Raw genomic sequence first — 19,593 nt, 5'->3', positions numbered from 1 at the left:
AAAAAAGAAGTAAAAAAACAATATAATAAATAAATATATAAAATATACTAAAATAGGATATGAAAAATATGCATGTAAGTGAAACAATTAATCTATTGGTTTATAATATTTAATATAATAATAATAACTATTTATTTAGAGTTTTACAAAGTGCTTTACAGAGCAGTAGACAACAGAAGGCAACACCATGTAAGAACAGGTGACACTGCATATTAACAGATTCAAAGATAATAAAAGAAATGACAAAAGGACAATTAATAAACATAGGAAATTAATAGATGAAAAGATTTTTTTTTTTAAGTTGATTTAAAAAAATAAAATAAAAATAGACAACTTCACAAAAAGGCAAGTCTGTAAAAATGAGTTTTAAGAAGTGATTGAAAAGGATTCACTGATTGAGCGAGCCTTATCTTCTCGGGCAGGTCGCTCCAGAGTTTGGAACATATATATAAACATATATTTATTTATTTTAAATAAAGACACGAGAGCAATTCAGCTATATATATGTTGCGCCCTAATGATGCAGACGACTACATATCCCATCATCCACTGCTTTCCCCCCGAACCAATCCTCGTCCTCGTTGAAGATTAGCAGGAAGCGCTCTGTCGTGTTCAGTAGATATGTGGACAGGTTTGTGTTGATACTGTGAGATTTACCTGTCGTCCACGTCGCTTCTGGACTCGTTAAACACAGGTAAGCCCACGAGAAACCTCCACACTGTGCAACAATAGCTCGGTAGGCGGGTCACAGCTGAGTGTTAATGACTAAACACAGCCTGCTCTGTTAAGTAACATCACAGACTTTTTTTTTCTCCGCCTGCTACGACATTGCTTACACAGATAAGTTCACCTCCAGCTGTCAGCTAGTTAATCAGAAGTCATGGTGGACGAAGCGCAGCTCGAGTGAAGCAGTGCAGGTCGTGATGTTATGCTGAATATCGGCACGGCTGTGACACCGTGACCGTGGACCCGAGGCCGCAGGCCGAAGATAATCGCACAGCTGTGCCGATATTGAGTTATAACATCACGACCTCGAGTGTGATATTGTTTTTTTATTTTTTAGAACAGCTCTGTTATTAATTAACAGTAATAAGTGACAACATGATGGTTTGTTTCTTCCGCCAACAACTGGACTGGGACTGTACTGTTGCCAAGCAACACCTAAACATCTGTATCAATAAGTCTAGCTGCTTTTAGATCATGCACATTTATCTGTATGGTTTTTAATTTTATTGTGCAGCCATTAAACAGATTGATCAGACTTTATTGTTGCTCCATCTTTTCCTGCTCTCCAGTTCATTTCTGATTCATGAAATTCTTTGTAAAACATGCAACTTGTTTTCTCACAGGATGGGGAGAAAATGTGTGCAATATTATTTATAATATTCATATTATGCCCACTTCTATCTTTAGTACTCAGTTTGTTTATTGCTGAAAGATACTTCTGCCTGATCGTAGTGCTTTCCCATTTTAATTTATTTCTATAATGTATATTGCTTTTTTTTTCTTTGCTGCTGTTACAAGTGAATTTTCCCGTTGTGGGATAAATAAAGTATAACCTTTATCTAATCTAGTCTGACATATTGTTTTCATACAAGAAATGGCAGCTAGGGATTTTGTAACAAACATGCAGGTCAGTCTTTGGAAAACTTTAATGTTTAACTGTTCTTAAAGGAGGTGTCTCATTCAACTTTTGTTCCCACAATGACAAGAGGGAGATGGAGTAGACCTATCAGTCCATCAAGTGGGATCACACACACAACAGGAGTTAAAGATATAAATCATTTTTACTGCTCTGTCTGAGGATTTGTCAGATTTCTGTTCAAAGGTTCACTGGGAAGGAAGACCTGAGTTTACTTTGTTGGTATAAACCTTTGTTATTTTATCATGCACACAGTGAGCTCCCCTGCAGCAAGGTTGGAGTGTATTTATGAGTAACTATTCGTGTTGTTTGCCAATACGAACATACTGCAGTGTTGTTTTTTTTAGCGAGCTTTCAGACCTGCAAGACCTGCTGAGTTGTAGTATCAGCAGACCGGAACTTTTTGTAAATAAGAGTGCTATTGTCAGTGTTAGTAAATGGTTCCATTGTACACAGTCCATCAGGTAAACAGAACATCCATAGAGACACTGCAAGTATGTTGATAATATTATCTCTAATTTAGACGTTCTCCGCCTGGTTTAGACAGTGGAGCTTATCAGTAACTACAAACAATGAATAACAGCCGATATGAGAGTGTGAACCAGATGTTATGTAATAAACATCGTTAGTGCGTGGAAAAAAATGGCAGACAGGACAAAAACTTGTGTTGATACGTCTCAGGGTATATTTTGTCGTGTCGCTTTGCACTTAACAACATAAGAAAAATCAGGCCTTACTTGAGTCAACGTGCTACCAAGCTCCGGATACAGGCTGTGGTCATCTCACGTCTAGGTTACTGCACACCCTTATACAGCCATATGTTACCTCATGTCCATTGTGCTCAGATGTTTTTTGTTTCTGACTTATTTTTCAGCTCCTTCCAGCGTTTACCCACCCCCTCACCGAGACTCCTCAGACCCTGTGACGACTGTGATGATTCTCTGCGATATCAGCCAGTAACATGTCCATGTTCAGTACGGGCATCCTGGTGCTGACGTCTCCTCTCCACACACTCCCCCTGCGCATCGCTCCAGTGCTCAGCTCAGCTGCTCAGCTTGTAGAGCGCACGCTGTACGTCCACCTCCACCCCGGGCTCAACCTGGGAAGTGGGAGCCAGCCTCGGCCAGTCTTCATTCCACCGGTGGTGGACCTGTCTGCGGTCATTTCCCGCCTTTACAGCAACGCTGCTAACGTGTGCGGGCACCTGGATGTCCGTGTTTTGCTCACCAACGTTCACGCTCAGTCAGCCGCCTGCAACGGGAACCAGGCGATCCCAAACTGCCCTTTCCCGACACCACAATCTCTGTCTCACTCCCCCGAGGTGGTGCTAACAGACTTTCCTCTGCAGGACCCCGGTCAGTCCCATCAGGTTAAGCAATGTCTGCAGAGGTACACGGGCCGCTGCTATGTCTGCAGCCCCAGCCTGCACTCAGAGCTGCTTTACCCGCAAATAATGAAGCTGCAGGAGAAAGAGGAAGGGCTGAAAGAGCCCGAAGAAAAGGCAAAACCTTTGGAGACCTACAGTGACGTGGTGGTAGGGGGGACGTTTGATCGGCTCCACGGGGCTCACAGGACTCTGCTCAACATCTCATGCCTGCTAGCCGACAGAAGGTTCCTCATTGGTGTGTGTGACCAAGCAATGCTGAAAAGTGAGTAGTTTTCAGTATTTTTGCGTGATGATGTGTGACAAATCAGAAGACAGCCTCCCCCGCTAACATCCTTTTCTTCACTGATCTAGAAAAAGTGCTAAAGGAGCTGATCCAGCCCTACTCTCTGCGGGTCCAGAAACTAGAAGAGTTCCTGCAAGACGTCAAACCTTCGCTGAACGTGGAGATCGTGCCCCTTGATGACCCCTTTGGAGCCTCTATCGTTGACCCCTTGCTGCAGTGCATTGTGGTTAGCGAGGAGACTAGAAAGGGAGGCGAGGCTGTCAACAAGAAACGCGCAGAAAATGTAAGTTAGCAAACTGAATAAATAGGTGTTATGCAGAGCTTTCCCATTCTCTTTTCCCAGGACTTTTTCTAGTTGGTAGATATGTCTCTTTAGGAGTAGCTACTAGATTTATGTAGATTTGTCCTTTTTCATGTGTCAAGCTGATTTTATTGTGAGTTATTGAAATAAAACTGAGAGATTGACCGTCTAAAACAGTTCTATTCCAGAGGAGCTTGTTGGTCCAGACATGAGCAATCCTAGCCTGACTACACATGAGCACATATTTGATATTTAGTTTTGTCTGCTTCCTAAACCAGGGCCTTCCAGCTCTCATCCTCCACGAGATCCAGTTGCTCAAAGATGCCCACCACACTGAGATAGAGGAAGAGAAGATCAGCTCCTCCAGTCTGCGCTCTCGTCTGCTGGGCACCCTCCTTACTCCACCTAAAGTAGGTCATTGTCAAGTGGTGCTCGAGACTGCGTTTGATTGTTAAACGCGCAGCTGTTTTCTCACAGCATGGTGAGGAATAGTTTTCATACCATCACCATGCTGTAATATTCTTGAGTTTTCATCATTTCCTACGCCGTTTTTAATATCTCCTCTTTCGACTTCACTAGGACACATCCCATCTCCCTCCCCTTCCATACGTGATCGGCCTGACAGGAGGCAGCGGCAGTGGAAAGAGCTCCATCGCCAGGCAGCTGGAGGCTTTGGGTGCAGTCCGGATTGACTGCGACAAGCTGGGCCATGAGGTGTACCAGCCAGGCACAGCAGCTTATCACAGAGTGCTTGAAGAATTTGGGTCAGGTGAGGAAACAATCTACACAGAGGACATGTAACTATTAGAGGGGGTTGGGGATATTAATCTGATTAGATGATTTGGAGCACAGCAGTGCAATGATGATGAGTTTTTTTGCATCACTTTTAGATCTCCTGAATGAAGATAAAACCATCAACAGACGAGCACTAGGAAAGAAGGTTTTTGGAAACCAGGTAATACAACAAGTCTGACCTATTTCAGCACATTACAGGGTTTAAAAAAAAATGTTGACTGCAAATAAGCAAAGATGTTATTTTTCCTGCAGGAGCGGTTAAAAGCCCTAACAGACATTGTGTGGCCTGAGATTGCACTTCTGGTGAAGAGCATAATCAGCCAAGCCAGAGAGGAAGGTACTGCACAGTATGAACCCAGATTTATTGATCCAAATACTGCAGAACTGTTTTTTGCAGGTGTATTTGTATACACAGACCATTTATAGCAGTGTTCTCCAGTTTCATGTAAGAAACAGACCGGCCTTCAAGGTGTGGGGGATGAATATGGCAAAATAAAATGATACGACCAGCATAAAAACAAATAAATAAAATAAAAATACAACTCATCATTATGCTGAATTAGTGCGAGAGCCCTGAGCTTGCTTCTCTGCAACGAGACGGTTTCATTGAGGGGTAATGTGAGACAATGACACCCAAAGTGTGTTCCTCATGTTCCCTACTCTACTTCCAAAGAATGTTTCATCATCAACACAAGCATCCTGACACGTCTTAACTTGTGTCAAGACGCACAGACGCACAGACTACAGAGCTATAGCTGGTCGTTTTTCAAAATAAAACATCTCTTAGACTCCAATAATCAATAAAATATGTTTTTTAATCATTCTTTTTGTGCGGCAAATGACCCAGGTGCTTGGGACCGCTGATTTATAGCATGCAACATGTATGCATTCAATTGTGGAGTGATGGCATTCATAGTTTCAATATCTTCTGCTTCTCTAATTAGTCACTGAAAATGTGATTCACCACTGTTTGTATAGGAAGAGATTTCCCCAGTGGTCATTTTTTCCTTTTCTGCTCTTTGCAGGTAAACAGGTTTGCGTGGTGGACGCGGCAGTTCTTCTGGAGGCCAGCTGGACGGACATGGTCCACGAGGTCTGGGTCACCGTCATCCCCGAAGAGGAGGTAATATTTGTGTTTGTGTCTGCACACGTGGAGTCACATCAGCTTGACTGACCGGAAGGAAAGTGTAGTGTTGTAAAGGTGACTGCAGCTCATCACAGATTGTGAAGAGTTTTTACTGTATACTGTATATATCAATCCATGGAGCAAAAACAAGTTTTTTGCTGTGTCATTCCTCACTGAAAGCAAAGGCTACAGAGAGCAGCAAAGTAACAAATGTAGTTACATATTAAATCAAGTGGTAAAACCAGTTTAATGATGCACATATTGCTAAAGTTAAGACTAATACTACCACTTGGGGGCACTAAAGTTAGACATTTTCAAATTCTACACACACTGGCTTTACCAAAATAAACACTATATAACCAACTTCCCTCTTCCAGGCAGTGACGAGGATAACGGAGCGAGACGGTGTGACCAAAGAAGAAGCCCTGCGTCGGCTACAGAGTCAGTGGTCCAACAGCAAGCAAGTAGAGCACGCCAACGTGGTGCTCAGCACGCTGTGGCAGCCAGAGGTCACTCGAAAACAGGTCAGACACTCACCATGCCATCAGTGTGGGGTCTACAGATCTGCATTACATAAGAGCATTTGATTATGTAATGTAAGAAAACTGTATTCTTGTCTTAATTTCCACGTTGTCTTTTATTTAAAAAGGTACTGAAAGCGTGGGATCTTCTTCAGAAGAGACTCCAGAAAAGGCAACAGGCACAGTAGGAATGTGCTTTATCACTACATCATCTCAGCTGTGACGTACAGATCAAGCATGTATCGGGCCCAGGGTCACGTGCACACAAATGACCGATCCACACGAGGAAACGCTGCCTTAGAAAGAAGCGAGGGTGGTTACTGTGCTTTTGCAGCAAAACCCAGCGAGCTTCTTCTTTGACCAAGACTCAGTGCCTGATTGACTTTCCACAGGTTTTTAAACTCTAGTTCTAGATGCTTAGCGAAAATTAAATATCGATGGACGAGGAAAAACACAGCTTTAGAAATGATCCCTAACAAAATGATTTCTGGAAATCTGGATGCTTGGGATTAATAAAGTGTTATCCAAAGAATTGTAGGTCTGTTTTCATCCAAATATGTTTTTATGAATGGCCCACCTTCCTTTTTAAAGCATCACTATGCAACTTGCCATTACAGTTTCAGAGTGCAATTTAATTTTACACTACTGTCATATGGAGGCCAGACCAACCAGGACTGTGATTTGAATCCTGTTTATGAGAAATTGCTGCTCTGCCTCAACTCTCGTGATTTTATGGAGTTTCCCAATGGACAGATTTCCAGGCCCGGTTTCTGTGCTAGGGCTGTAAACACCCATACTACAGGCAGGGTCAGGGGCTTGGTTAACCGAGCTAACTAACTATAAGCAGCACCTTTGGTGGTTACTTAAGCAACAGGTCAAGCTATCTGTCCATTAGGAAAACAGTATAAATCAGATATTCTCCATGGAATATTATCTAGTTTTACCAGAATCACTGATTAAGGTATATACTAAATAAATACTAAATAAAAAAATAAACACTCTGCTCTGGCATCTCCTTTTCTTTTCCAAATTCTAGTCTCATTCATGTTTTGATAAACAAATTCACTGCAGCATATTGCTATTTTCCAAGTTACCATAGCTGTCGTGTTTCATGGAACCTCTCTTTAACTGGAGACCCATACTTGGTGGCGGTGTGAGACTTAGTGCCATAAAGCTTGAGGATCGTACCTGCTCAGCCCAATTTAAGTAAAAGAACGACAGGCGGTCAGGGCACTGGGTGAGAATCGAATGATTTTGAAGCTGCTGTTTTAGTATGAAATAGTTGTGTGATGTTGCTTTAAATGGATACTGTTGGTTAAATGATACAGCCCAACATTCAGTGATTCCTACATCATTTTAAAAGTCTAATAAAATAAATGGAGTTTAGAAAAGTGACTAATGGTACGGGAAAAGTGAGATAACATGTTGAAACTGTGGAAATCATACATAGAATGAAATGTTTATTATTGAAGCTTCAGTGCTCAGATAATTTTTTTAAATAATTCACTATAAATGACCACACAAGGTACATTATGTAGAATTATGTGCAATAGATGAGAATGATTGTCAGTGCTGTGGTCATGTTGAATGGCAAAATATACTTGGAAATGAAAAGAAAGGTCATGAGTTGATTAATGAAATAGTTAAAGTTATCAGGCTGAGATAAATATCTTAGGAACGTTCATGAAATTCTGATCTTTCAAAAATAATGTCTCTGAAAGTAGCGGAAAAAGCTAAAAAGGACAGCAGAGTGGAAATAAGTCATGATGTGTTTTAGTAAATTTCATCTTCTCCGATACCACAGCATAAAAAATTAAAAACAATTGTTTACGTGAGACTAAAATACTGCTTTGTTGCTTTAGCCATACCTTCAACATTACAAGACTTGTCCAATTATGTAATAATAATGTAATGTGGTCAATACGGTTTGTGAGAAATGTCAAGTGTCTTTGATTCTCATCGTCCTGCATGTTATCTCACTGGAACACTTTAATAAACTGGCATTAAATGAAATGTTTAACCTCCAAGTGATCTGTTTTTTTCCTCAAATTATTGTTATTTGGTGTTAAAGTTTATCAGTCTGAAAACTTAGTTTGGATTTGTTTGTTTTTATAAAGTCTGTGTAAAGTAAGATTAAATATGCGTGAAATATATTAGTTTGACAGACCAAAGAAGAAAATGTTATTAACCACCCAGGTAAAAATGAGCAGTATTCTCAGCTCCAGGACTGTGGAGGCGTGTCCACTGAATGTGCTGAAGCGCCGCCCACTCGTGGGAGAAGTCAAGCATAAATTTTGAAGCGACTGAAATGTGTCGGATGAGTTCAGAAAGTGACATGACTAACTTTGAAACACTGAGCGAGATGAATAAATCTCTATCTCTCTGCTAGGGGTGCAGGGGTATGCTCAGCGTGTCATCGAGCCACCCTTTAAGGACCGCCCACAAAAATCATAGACTGAAAACTGATGAAAAACTGGTTTAACTCTAACTCACTTCAGTAATATATCGTTCAAAGTCTTTTCAGCAACTATTTTTAAATGTATGCATTTCTTTGATTTTTTCAATGAAGTAATTTTTTTTAAATTCAGCTTTTTTAATTTTAATGCATTTAAATGTGCAAAATATACAATTTTCATGTGACCAGTGCCAAGCTCAGACAAGGTATCTTATCTTATCACCTAATTTCAGTACAACAAAACCTTGTGCATTGAACGTTAGCCATACATTAAAAGAATGCAGACTTGAGTATGTGCACTAGTAACTGGTGACTTGTGAAACAAAGGGCTCTGGGAATATATACCCAAACCTCATTATCCCCGTGATAGAAAACCACAACACATGCTCCTGGCCTTGAAATTGTGTAAGCAGCCTTTTGTGCAGCGGTGAATAACAGTCCACCCATATACTGACATGTCCTGTCCAAGTCCAGGCTTCACCAAATCATTAAAATCAAGTCTACTTCTAAAGAGTCTCCTTCCAAATGTCGGAAATCTGAAGTCGTTTCCGTCACAGTTACATCTCCACTTTCAGTTTGGCAGAGCACATTGCTTCTCCCAGTTTGTTGCTGGCCTTGCACACGTAAATCCCAGAGTCAGAAGACTCCAAATCAGCCACAACCAAAGAACAAAGTCCGTCTTCGTTTTGCTCCATGGTCACTCTGCACGATTCACACACTGGCTTCTCATCGTGAAGCCACTTCAACTCCGGCTGCGGGTAACCTAAGATTGAAACAATAAGACGTTACAGCAGAGTCAAGAACATGAAATAACACAGGAGATTAAAGCATCGATGTGTAGGATTTAGTGCCGTCTAGTGGTGTAGGATGTGGATTGCAACCGTAACCCCTTAAAAAGGAGAAACTGAGGTGGCCACAAAACAACCCTATCAAGAGTGAGCGTTTGGTTTGTCAGTTCTGGGCTACTGGAGGAAGACAATGTGGAAGAAGACCAGTGATGTGTGTAGATATAAAAATGCTCAAACAAAAACATAACTAATCTTATCTTCAGGTAAATATATACTAATGAAAATATAGTTATAAATATTACATTCCATTTCTGTTACATTCTGTAAATAGAGACCCCAAAATCTGATAGACTGGACCTTTAAATAATCAAATACACCAACATCAAATGTCTGAATGGCTGTATTCACTCCCCATCTCTCTCTCCCTACATTTCCTGTCACTCTTCAGCTGTCTCTATCAAAATAAAGCTCAAAAAAGACCAAACAAATAATATCTTTAAACAAAAATGGTATGTTCTAAGTAAACAGTATTCAATATTATCCTAAAAAAATAACTTGCATTTCCATTCAAGCTACCCAAAATGTTTTTAGCAGCGAAGATGTTTCAGATAAAGCTGATTTTTAAAATGTTTCAAGTTTTATCTTTGAGACCAAGTACACTGCAATACACAGTAGATATAAACCTTGGCACAAAGACTGCCGAACTGTCCAAATGGTAACAAAGACCTTCCTTTCTTCACCATCTTCACATGCCACATAAAACCACAAAGTTTTATTATTAGTATCACTACAGTGAGCTGAAAGATGGTGACATGCTCTGTTATCTGTGGGTTTGTTCCTATGAGTGATCCCTTTCTGGATAGTAATTAGATCCATAGTTTAAATGATTATATTATAAAAATATGAATCATAGCAGCTTCAAGTTTGTGCAGTTTAGTTCTGTCATTTCAGACAGCTTGGCTTTTTTTTGCCCGTGGCTCTTGTGGAATGTGGTGGGGCATTATTTAATGAAGTGCATCACAGTCCTGTCACTCTACCATTGACAAGGCATGTTAGCCGGGCAGTTGCTCCTCTGGGAAGGGTGGTGTCCTTCAGGGCCTGCTGGAAGCGAGGTTCACTCTGAAGCTGCTTATCCAATGACCGAATGGCCTCCTCTGCCTCTTGGCTCCAGCTTGGCTCTGGATGAGAAACAGAGAGAGAGAGAGAGGATGATGACAAATAAAACAAAAACAAGGCTTTACTGATCACAAAAGGGTAAACTTGAAGTGACAATCGTAAACCGTGAGTCATCTGCCATATGTATATGGCTCTAGGACAGAACGGCATTGTGTGTGCATGTGTCCTTTATTTATTTTTTTATTTTTTTATCTGTCTTACCCTCTGAGGAGCTGCCAGGAGAGTCTGGCCTGTTAGAGAGGTTAGCCATCCGCTGTAGGGCCAAAACAGCCTTGCCAGTTTTCTAGAAGTTTAAAAAGGACAAATAGCTCTGGATGACAGTCATAACCAAGCTTCAGGTCCATATAGGACAATGGATTTAAAAGGTCATCGTAGGGAAGCACCGATAAGAAAATTGTGCTTTTTCAGCTGTGTTACCTTCCACTTGCGTTTGGCCAGAAAGCGCCTCATCTTCCCCTTATTGAGGGATTTTGTAGGTCTGCGGTTCAGAGGGGTAAAAGAGACCATCCAGGGATGGGCAAGGGCCTCGGCACACGACAGTCGACATCTGGAATACAAGTGGATCGAGGAGGAGAAGCAAAGGCTGTCAGCAGTCTCCTGAGATTTTCTGCTGCATAAATGAGATCATGACTCTCTCCCCCCCAACTCATATTTCAGAGCCTGCTAAACAGTTTGGAACCATGCAAATTGTCTGCAAATGTTTGGAAATGTCACAAGGATGTGTGACTTATAAAGGTGACATTATCAGCTAGAGGGAATCCATTTCCCATACTCTTGTGGCAGCTTTCCAGACGCTTAAAACCTTCTGTATCACAAACTTGAATCCAGAGTGTATTATATATGTGTAACCATGGTGAGAATTTGCTACAGGCCATAATCATTAAAAAGAAAAAAAAAAGAGAGGGGGAAAAGAAATAAAAACCAGACCAACCTCCGGTCTTTTTTCAGCAGGGAGCTGATAAAGTCTTTAGCTTGATCAGAGATGTCCTCAAAACTCTCCTGGTCAAACTCGTAGCGAGCGGCAGTGACAAGAGCTAAAGTCTCAGGATCGCTGTTCCCCTGGAAGGGAGACTCTCCACTGAGCCTAGGACACAAAACAACATAACTATGGATGAAGCATGTATGTACCCAAGTGTCATGTTTCTGTATAGACAGCACATTCTAACCTTGAGTGTTTGTACTCATTAAAAAAGCGAGCCCACGGTTCGAATCCGACCTGTGGCTCTTTCCTGCATGTCATTCCCCATGTCCCTCTCCCTGCATTCCTGTCACTCTTCAGCTGTCTATCGAAAATAAAGCTTGAAAAGGCCAAAAAAATTTTTTTTTTAAAAAAAAAAGGGGGAATGTTCTTTAACATTTACCTGGGGGAAATTAATTGTCTTGAGTTAATTAATCCCTTGAGGTACTGCTGGGTTCGGTTGAAATTATGCACAATATTTTAGTACTATTATATTATGTAGGACTGTAGTGATATATCATTACCAGTAGATGGCGCCAAATCTGCATTTGTATTTGAATCGACATCATTTGGACAGATTTTACTTAAACTGGCATCATTGGCATAATCCAAGCTGGTAAAGTATTCACTTCACTTCAAACTATTTTCATATGACTTCACCTATAGATCTCAACTTAATAAATATTATAAATAACGGAAATTCTCTCTTTCAGTGGATGTTACTGTGGATATAGTTTTAAACGACTACAGCCTTTGTTCAACTTACAAGATGAAGCAGATGACTCCGATGCTCCACATGTCCGTCTCCAGGCCCACAGGCTCGAAGCTGATCACCTCAGGGGCCACAAATTCAGGCGCCACAGGCTCGAAGCTGATCACCTCAGGGGCCACAAATTCAGGCGTCCCGTGCATCACCATCAGAGGTTTATCATCCTCTAAAGAACAAGACAAAAATTTAAATAAATAAATAAAAACACCCCCCCACTGAATGTTTTGGATTTGTCTGTTTGTATTAGCCTATTTACAGATGGCTCTTGTTATCTCTAAATAGACCACCCAGTGTGGAGCTGCAGCGGCTGGAGCATCACCAATTTTCTGCTTGAATTGGCTTCACAGTGTTTTTGCTACATTTATCTAGTTGAGCTAAGGAGGAGCTATTACATAGCCCGGCATTATGGCCCTCTAGGACATTCCTTGATGTTATCTTTGGTTATTTTGGTATATGTTAAAGCGTGTGATCCTTGCAGACCTTGCTGTGTTGTCAGGATAAAATATGGTAAACTCATGTTGGCAAGTTACTAAAATATATTTGCAGAGTTTTATGCAGGAAGCATTTCAGCCTCTGTGCTGGGTGCACAAAGCCAGTGACACAAAGTTCGGCTTCACAGCATTGACTGAGACCTTATAAGGACTCTTGGATTTCCCTGTATTGTATGTTTTTACTAGATGATAAACAGGATGTGTCATTCATTAGAATTCATTGGGTGATTTATTTGCTTCCCCTAGAGAACAACTGCAAAAGTTATAAAAAGAGGTCCCAGTGAGATCATTATATCCACCAGCAAACTCACCCAGTTTACTAGCCAAGCCAAAGTCGATGATCTTGATCTGTGTGCCAGTCGTATCCACGCAGACGATGTTCTCTGGTTTGAGGTCCAAATGGACAATATTCTGCTTGTGGACATACCGCATGCCCTCCAGGATCTGTTGCATGTAGCGGGCACTGGTGGGCTCGGTGTGCTCAAAGCTGTCGTCCACGATGCGTTCAAAGAGCTCTCCACCTGCAATACTGGGCAGACAAATATCATTCAGATATGGCATTTCATGAGATCTTTTTGGGATAGTCATGCCAAACAGAAAAGCCACTAGTGTCACCTTGCAAGGGACTCCCTACTCTACCTGGACAATAAATCACTCGTGGCTTTGTTAGCAGCATCACAAAATACACATGATTTTACCAGATCAAAATCACTTTTCTACTTTCTACTAATTTACTTACTATTCCATGATCATGACCATCTCTGGGCGTGTGTCGTAGGCTGCCAGACATTGGACCAGTTTTGAGTGGTGAAGACAGTTCATTAGTTCGATCTCTTTGCGAGCTGCCGCCCTCTCCTTGGAGGTTCGGGCTCGGTAGAACTTCCCAGCACACACCTGACCCGTCTCTTTGTGGGACAGCCGGAACACTTGGCCAAACTTCCCACTGGAAATATATGAGGCAGTACAGTTTGACTTCAGTTTGAGTCAGAGAATAATCTGAACTGTGTTGAATGTACCGCTCATCTGGCAAGTTTGAAGTTTGTGTTAAATATTTTTTAAAAAGATGCTTACACTCCAAGTTTTTCGTGAACGTTGTAGTGGTCTTTGACCTTGTGTTTGGTGTCAATGGTCACGGTGATATACGTCATACGCTCTTCCTTCTTTTTCTCTTCAAACACAAAATAAAAATACACAGAGATGACAAATACGCCTCCTGACAGACGGCAGAAAACATGAAATATCCTCAAACATTTTACAAAATCGCTTACCTGCAGTCGCCATGTTCACCCACTCAGACTCCTGGCTTGGTTCACTGATCCCTGCTGAGTTGTAGGCTCTCACACGGAAGCGGTACAGCCCCTGAGGCTCCAGGCCTGACTGGACATGGTAAGATGTGTTTTTACAGCGACTTATTACTTCAGTCCAGTCCTGGGCCCCTTTACTCCTCACTTCCACGACGTAACCCAACACAGCTGTGCCACCATCATAGCTTGGACCGGTCCAGGACAGGACCAGGGATTGAGTGGTCATCTGGGAAACAACAGGTTGGGATGCAGGTGGATCAGGTCGATCTGAAATTCAAGAGCAGAATGCCAATATTTGTTATAAATAAATCGAAATCTCTGCACAACAAGAAGCACAACGAATACCAGTGCTGCATCGACTTAGACCAAAGTGAGTCTCACCTATGACACTGAGGGAGACTGTATGCTGGGCAGAGCCTTTTCTGTTCTGTACTATAACGGTGTATGAGCCTGTGTCGGCTGGACAGGTGTGAAAGACCTCCACATCACTTTGTGTCTCACTGCTCCTCAAAGACATCCTCGGCCCTCCTTCTACCACCTGTAGAGAAAGCAAGGTGGAAGTACATATCAAGACCTTCACTAGCACTGAAAAAGTATAAAGTGATGGATACTAACAACCACTGTTACCTTGTCTCTGTTGTAAATCCAGCAGCAGACCACAGGGACAGAGCTGCTCCTGAACTCACAGTGTAGCCGGGCCTGCTCTCCTGCTCGAACCTCCACCTGCTCAGGCGGGTCTAGAAACTCCACAGGAGGTCCTGAGGAGAAGAAGAGTTTGCTTGTATCAATAAAACATGACTAAAGTGCAACAAAATGAAGCTTTTTTCCCCCCCAGTTTCTCACACCTTGCAGTGCCCTCTACTCACCTTTGTTAGTGGAGACTTTTGTTTGAAGGTCTGTGATATCTGTGGAGACCAAACAGGTGTGTGCATAATGATAGGAAGTATCTAACCAATCACATGTGAGCAGTCATGTTTGGTCAGTAGTTGCTAGGTGGTTGCTGGGCATGTTTGTTGCTGCCTCCCTATCCTCTATTATTAGCATATTTACTAAGAATTTGCTGGAGGATTTCTTTGTAAGAAGGAAAGCATGGGTGTGTAACAACACAAAGGCTTTTTAGGAAGCTTGACAAATGTTTGTAATTTATTTACCTTTGTCTTCCCGTCTCTGATGGCTTTCCTCTTTAGAAGCCGGAGACAATTGGACGTTTCCAGGTGACGCAGCCTTGGACGTGACCTCACCGTGCAGCCCGCGGTCACTTGTTCTGGAGATTTGCTTTGATGCTGTTCCATTGCACACAGATCAATTCAATATGGTTAATTCAAGGACAACTTACACTGTGCTTGATGTTTCTAACTCGACACTTTAACCCCGTTTTACCTGCGTTATGAAGCACAGCACTGCTTGACTGTTTTATATACGTCCCAGCATCTCCTGATGAACACCGAGTCTGAGCTGGGCTTGCATCACTATTTTTGAAGGAAGTCTTATTTGAATTCACCCTCTTGTCTGAATGATAAAAAAAGGGAAGGGAAAACACAGATTTTACTGTAGCTGGTAATTATTAAAATCCTTCTAAATACTGGATATAGAGGCTTAGACTTTCGATTCACATATTCGAGCATCATTTTCTTGTTCACAATGGAGAGCATGTAGACATTTTGAAAGTACAGTAATCAGTCATTTACCATTGTGTTGCCAGGAAGCGTTCAGAGGTCGACTTCCTGTGATAACACCTTGAAAAGTAGCATCACTTCCTTCACAGTCTGTGCAGTCGCCGAGAGGTTGTTTGAAGTGAGATGTTTTCACCCACTGGACTGGGGTCGGTTTGGAGGCTTAGCAGAGAGGAGAAGTTAGGGACAATGGGTTTGCAAAGTGTATACACCAGTGTTTCCTTAACTGCCTTATTCAAAACCAAACAAAAATCGTGCCAGTTATGCAAAACAACTGTATTTTAGGGGGATAACCAATCAAACTGAACTGAACTTTAGATGCTGGTGCCAAAAATGCCTCCAGGTAGCACGGCACTTCAGTTAATCAGTTACCTGTGACCGTATGCTCTGCTCTGTGTTACAGTTTGGGGTGTGTTTACAACATTTTTCTCACCATGTGTGTTTACACATGTTGCCTGTTGGAATGTCCAGCAGGCCGAGTACTGAGCGGTCAGTCAGGGGGAGGGGGGACGCGGCATGCCATCTGTGTTTGTGTGCATTTAAGGGAAGAAATGGGGGAGCCAAGTTGCGTGCCACTACTGCATAGTGCCCAAGGACAATTCTGACGACTACAACACAATTACAGTAATAACACAGGAGCTCACTGCATAATACTGTATGTAATCAACCAATTCCAGTATTTCTGGTTTCACTTTGCAAAGCCCCTCATGCAAAGGAAGTTCAAATTAAAACATAAAGTGCCTGCAGGGGGTTGCAGTAGGCTGAGGTTTGGGATTAGGTGTAACTGTGGTAAATGTTATCATGTTATCTCAGTTATGCTACAATTTCAAACACATCATTAACATTTGTCTTTACCTGTTGCAGACGAGACTCCCAGTTTGTTGTTCCCCACAAATGTCCTGTTATCGTCTTTCTTCTTGTCCACACAGAGAGGTCTGGCTTGAGGTTTGAGGGCCAACCGGAAAGTAGACACATAAGTCTTTGGCTTCTTACCATCCTTGTCCATTCTTGAGTAGAAAAATGATAACCAGACAACAACCTGAGTTGTCAAAGTATCACTCAGCAGTCACACCTCCTCCTCCTCCTCCTCTTCTTCTTTTTCTCTTGGTTTGCGGTGTGTTATTCTCAGTGTGTATACATGTAACGTGAAGCTGAAGTGTTGAATTTTCACCCTGTCTCTGTTCACACATCCACTGAGATGGTAACAGGAGGGGCTTCTGCTTTCTGACTGCCTCTGAAATCACTACCCACTGCTTAGCCCCACAGTACACAGGAAACAGCCAGTTTTATCGGAAAGGCCAATTAAAAACACACATGTCCAGCCCCCACAACTGTCCCTCTGTGCTGAGAACAGAGAGAGTGAAGCAGAAACACATGTGATAGTAAGACAGGGTAGGGAAATGTGTGTGGGAGAGAATAAACATTCAAGCTGAAGAGAAACAGAGCAAACAGGTAGATAAAAAGAAACTCACACAAAGAAGCATAAAAGCATTTTACCTGGCTGTCCTCGTCATAAAAACACTTAATTACAGATTCCCACTGTCAGCTTCTTTTTGCCATTTTACCTCCTGTAAACAAAAAAGTCCCTGAAAACACCCAACTGTGGATCGGGACACACTGCCAGTCGCCACAGGAATCAAGTAGAGCCTGTAGGGCAGCTTTCTGCACGCATTTACTACTGTGCGACAGACAACATGAAGAAAAATCACTGAAGTGGCTCTGTGGATTTCCGGGGTAGAGTGTCTTTGAATGAAAGTGGAGAAGTGGAGTCATGTGACCAAAAACGAACAAGCTTCACTTGTAAATAAGACACATTTAGCTCTATTGATATGGGAATGGGACGAGCAGCTGGTTGGGCGTGTCTCCAAGGTGTGCTCTCATTTACCTTTTGTTAAATGGATGTTCACTGCAGACTGGTTTTACCTTATCTTAGCACCCTTGATAGGGCATTGTTCAGAAGCCTCACGTACTTCAATTCATTTCATCAGCCAGTGTTGTCCTTTGCAGAGGGGCCTGCAGTTTCAGGCACTCTTAAAAAGGGTTTACAAGCTCAGTTGATTGTATTAAATCTGTTCAAATCAAAGAGAAATAAATCTGGCTCAAGGGTAATTCCCCAAATGTTTATAAAGAGGGAAATACTCGAGAGGAAGATAGCAGGAAGGGACGGGGAAAACAGACACTCCACTGTCGACTGCTGGAGGTCGGGTCGCTTGCTTCCTTCACATGTTATCCCTACAGCAGCTGTCTCTAACCCATTACCGCCACCGTGTAACACAATTTAGCCTCCAGGAAGCCAAACTCTGAAATAAATACGGCATGTTTCTAATTCTGTTTAAAAAAGAGGGAAACAGTCAAGAGGAAGGGAGGAGGAGGGGGAAACAGTCTAAGTGCTCAATGACATTTTACTTGTCCAAGGCTGGAGTTTAGGATGCTTGCTTCCACCACCATGCAACACAATTCAGCCTACGGGAACCCTGTAAACCACAGCCACCTGGAGTGGACCCTGCTGTGCACAACAGATGGATGTGAGTGTTTGCTGCATGTGACGTAAAACCATAAACCACAGACAGGTGGAACACACAGACACACCTGCCTCCTGTCAATCCACTGAATTAGAGCCACAGCAAATGTAAAAATCAATGTGCCTGTTAAATGTGAGATCAGTACAATACATTCATCCTCATATTGTATATTTATTTGTTAGTTTAATCAGTGCAATAAACCTATGGATTATTATCATTTGTGTAGATACACATCATATTGATTATACCGTACAATTATATTGATATATGGCTTTGGTATTAACCACAAATGACTGTTTACACATATTAGCATGGAAATATGGAATGAGCACGACATTCGTGGCTGATTAGAGATAAACACTGACTGATTCCTGCACAACACACATACAATGCTACAACAATAACAATGGTTGCATAATACTTTTTCTGAAAGCGAGCCTCAGATAGAGAGGTTCCTGTGTCATGTTGTGTTTTTAAATGGTCACATTTCACTCAACAGTACAAGAATGTAAAGAAGCACTAACACAAACCGGTACGAGTAAGTTGTACCATATGGTGGGAGGTATGTAACATTCCCATGGCGCTTGATTGATGGAGCAGTTATCAACACAAGCTTAAGTGCTCACTGGCGGACAGAGCAGCTCCGCCCATTTCTAAACGCTCCTATATAAAGGAAAGTCACATACATTACGTAACAAACACACAAGCACCAACATTTCAATGATAACAGTTTACACAGATGTGCTTCGTGGCTAAAAAAAGTAAATGTAAAGCAAAGGGCAGCAACTACAGCAGACAGCAAAGCTGAGAGGTTTGGAGCCTTCCAGCCGAACTCTGTAAATACTGTAGTCAGTGTTTGTTCAAGTTCCAAGTTTCGGGTTTATTTATCATATGCAGGTTAACACAGGGTCAACAAAACAATGAAACGTGTTGTTGGACAAGAGGAACCAGTCAGCTCAGCATTAAGTATGCATTGAGTATGACAATTTATGGACACGGACTAGTTGAGCCAGAGAATGAGGAGGCATCGTTAATAAAACATCAGAACCAGAAAAAGGTTTATTGCCAAGTAAGTTTTCTCCTACCAGGAATGTGTCGTGGTGCATAACAAGCATCAAGTATTAAAAAATATAAACTATATACACGCCTTGTTCATGCATTTGCATGAACTGACAATTGATAAATACAATTCTCCACAACAGCCACTGCCTTGTTTATGTGGTGTAGTATATAAACCCCAATTACCAAAATGTCGGACCATTCAAAATGATTGTTCACAAAAGTTTGTTATACAAGTAAATCTGACTAGTGTTGAAAAGCATGAAGATAATAAATGAAAAGAACTTCAGAGCGCATGACGTCACCCTCGGAAAAAAGACATGTTCTGGGTTGTGTTCAGATC

At 41.9% G+C, this 19,593-nt stretch overlaps 2 protein-coding genes across 3 annotated transcripts; one reads left to right on the top strand and one right to left on the bottom strand.

Moving 5' to 3' along the window:
- Positions 1-552: 552 nt before the first annotated feature.
- Positions 553-8,082, top strand: coasy (CoA synthase). 2 transcript variants are annotated; one of them, XM_010747351.3, is made up of 10 exons: positions 555-694; positions 2,517-3,291; positions 3,381-3,595; positions 3,892-4,023; positions 4,193-4,382; positions 4,504-4,568; positions 4,661-4,745; positions 5,434-5,531; positions 5,912-6,058; positions 6,184-8,082. In XM_010747351.3, the coding sequence occupies exons 2-10, from the start codon at positions 2,604-2,606 to the stop codon at positions 6,241-6,243; spliced, it is 1,680 nt and encodes a 559-aa protein (XP_010745653.2). In that variant the 5' UTR covers positions 555-694; positions 2,517-2,603; the 3' UTR covers positions 6,244-8,082. The 2 variants fall into 2 exon arrangements, with proteins under 2 accessions (XP_027145372.1, XP_010745653.2); XM_027289571.1 differs by lacking the exon at positions 6,184-8,082 and having other exon boundaries at positions 553-694; positions 5,912-6,136.
- Positions 8,083-8,638: 556 nt separating this feature from the next.
- LOC104932056 (myosin light chain kinase, smooth muscle) lies at positions 8,639-17,297 on the bottom strand. The gene is made up of 19 exons (XM_027289486.1): positions 17,167-17,297; positions 16,525-16,676; positions 15,685-15,831; positions 15,377-15,505; positions 15,148-15,279; positions 14,863-14,901; positions 14,624-14,754; positions 14,378-14,534; positions 13,961-14,263; positions 13,764-13,860; positions 13,432-13,635; positions 13,004-13,221; positions 12,312-12,367; positions 12,199-12,266; positions 11,406-11,558; positions 10,892-11,021; positions 10,676-10,757; positions 10,336-10,476; positions 8,639-9,273 (listed from the first exon to the last, which is right to left on the bottom strand). The coding sequence occupies exons 1-19, from the start codon at positions 17,181-17,183 to the stop codon at positions 9,068-9,070; spliced, it is 2,562 nt and encodes an 853-aa protein (XP_027145287.1). The 5' UTR covers positions 17,184-17,297; the 3' UTR covers positions 8,639-9,067.
- Between the last annotated feature and the right edge of the window lie 2,296 nt (positions 17,298-19,593).

The sequence above is a fragment of the Larimichthys crocea genome, chromosome XVI (assembly GCF_000972845.2).
Source record: "Larimichthys crocea isolate SSNF chromosome XVI, L_crocea_2.0, whole genome shotgun sequence".
NCBI classification, from domain to species: domain Eukaryota; kingdom Metazoa; phylum Chordata; class Actinopteri; family Sciaenidae; genus Larimichthys; species Larimichthys crocea.
Note: the sequence above shows the minus strand (reverse complement) of the source record. Positions and strands in the feature narration are given on the sequence as shown.

Excerpts from the sequence above, each read along its gene's own strand:
- LOC104932056 (XM_027289486.1), bottom strand. Across the intron at positions 13,636-13,763 it reads GTTCACGAAAAACTTGGAGT|TGGGAAGTTTGGCCAAGTGT; the intron begins GTAAGCATCTTT and ends ATATATTTCCAG. Across the intron at positions 10,477-10,675 it reads TCCTGGCAGCTCCTCAGAGG|AGCCAAGCTGGAGCCAAGAG; the intron begins GTAAGACAGATA and ends TTTCTCATCCAG.
- coasy (XM_027289571.1), top strand. The coding sequence starts at position 2,604 with ATGTCCATGTTCAGTACGGGCATCCTGGTGCTGACGTCTCCTCTCCAC. Across the intron at positions 4,024-4,192 it reads CCCTCCTTACTCCACCTAAA|GACACATCCCATCTCCCTCC; the intron begins GTAGGTCATTGT and ends CGACTTCACTAG. Across the intron at positions 5,532-5,911 it reads CCGTCATCCCCGAAGAGGAG|GCAGTGACGAGGATAACGGA; the intron begins GTAATATTTGTG and ends TCCCTCTTCCAG.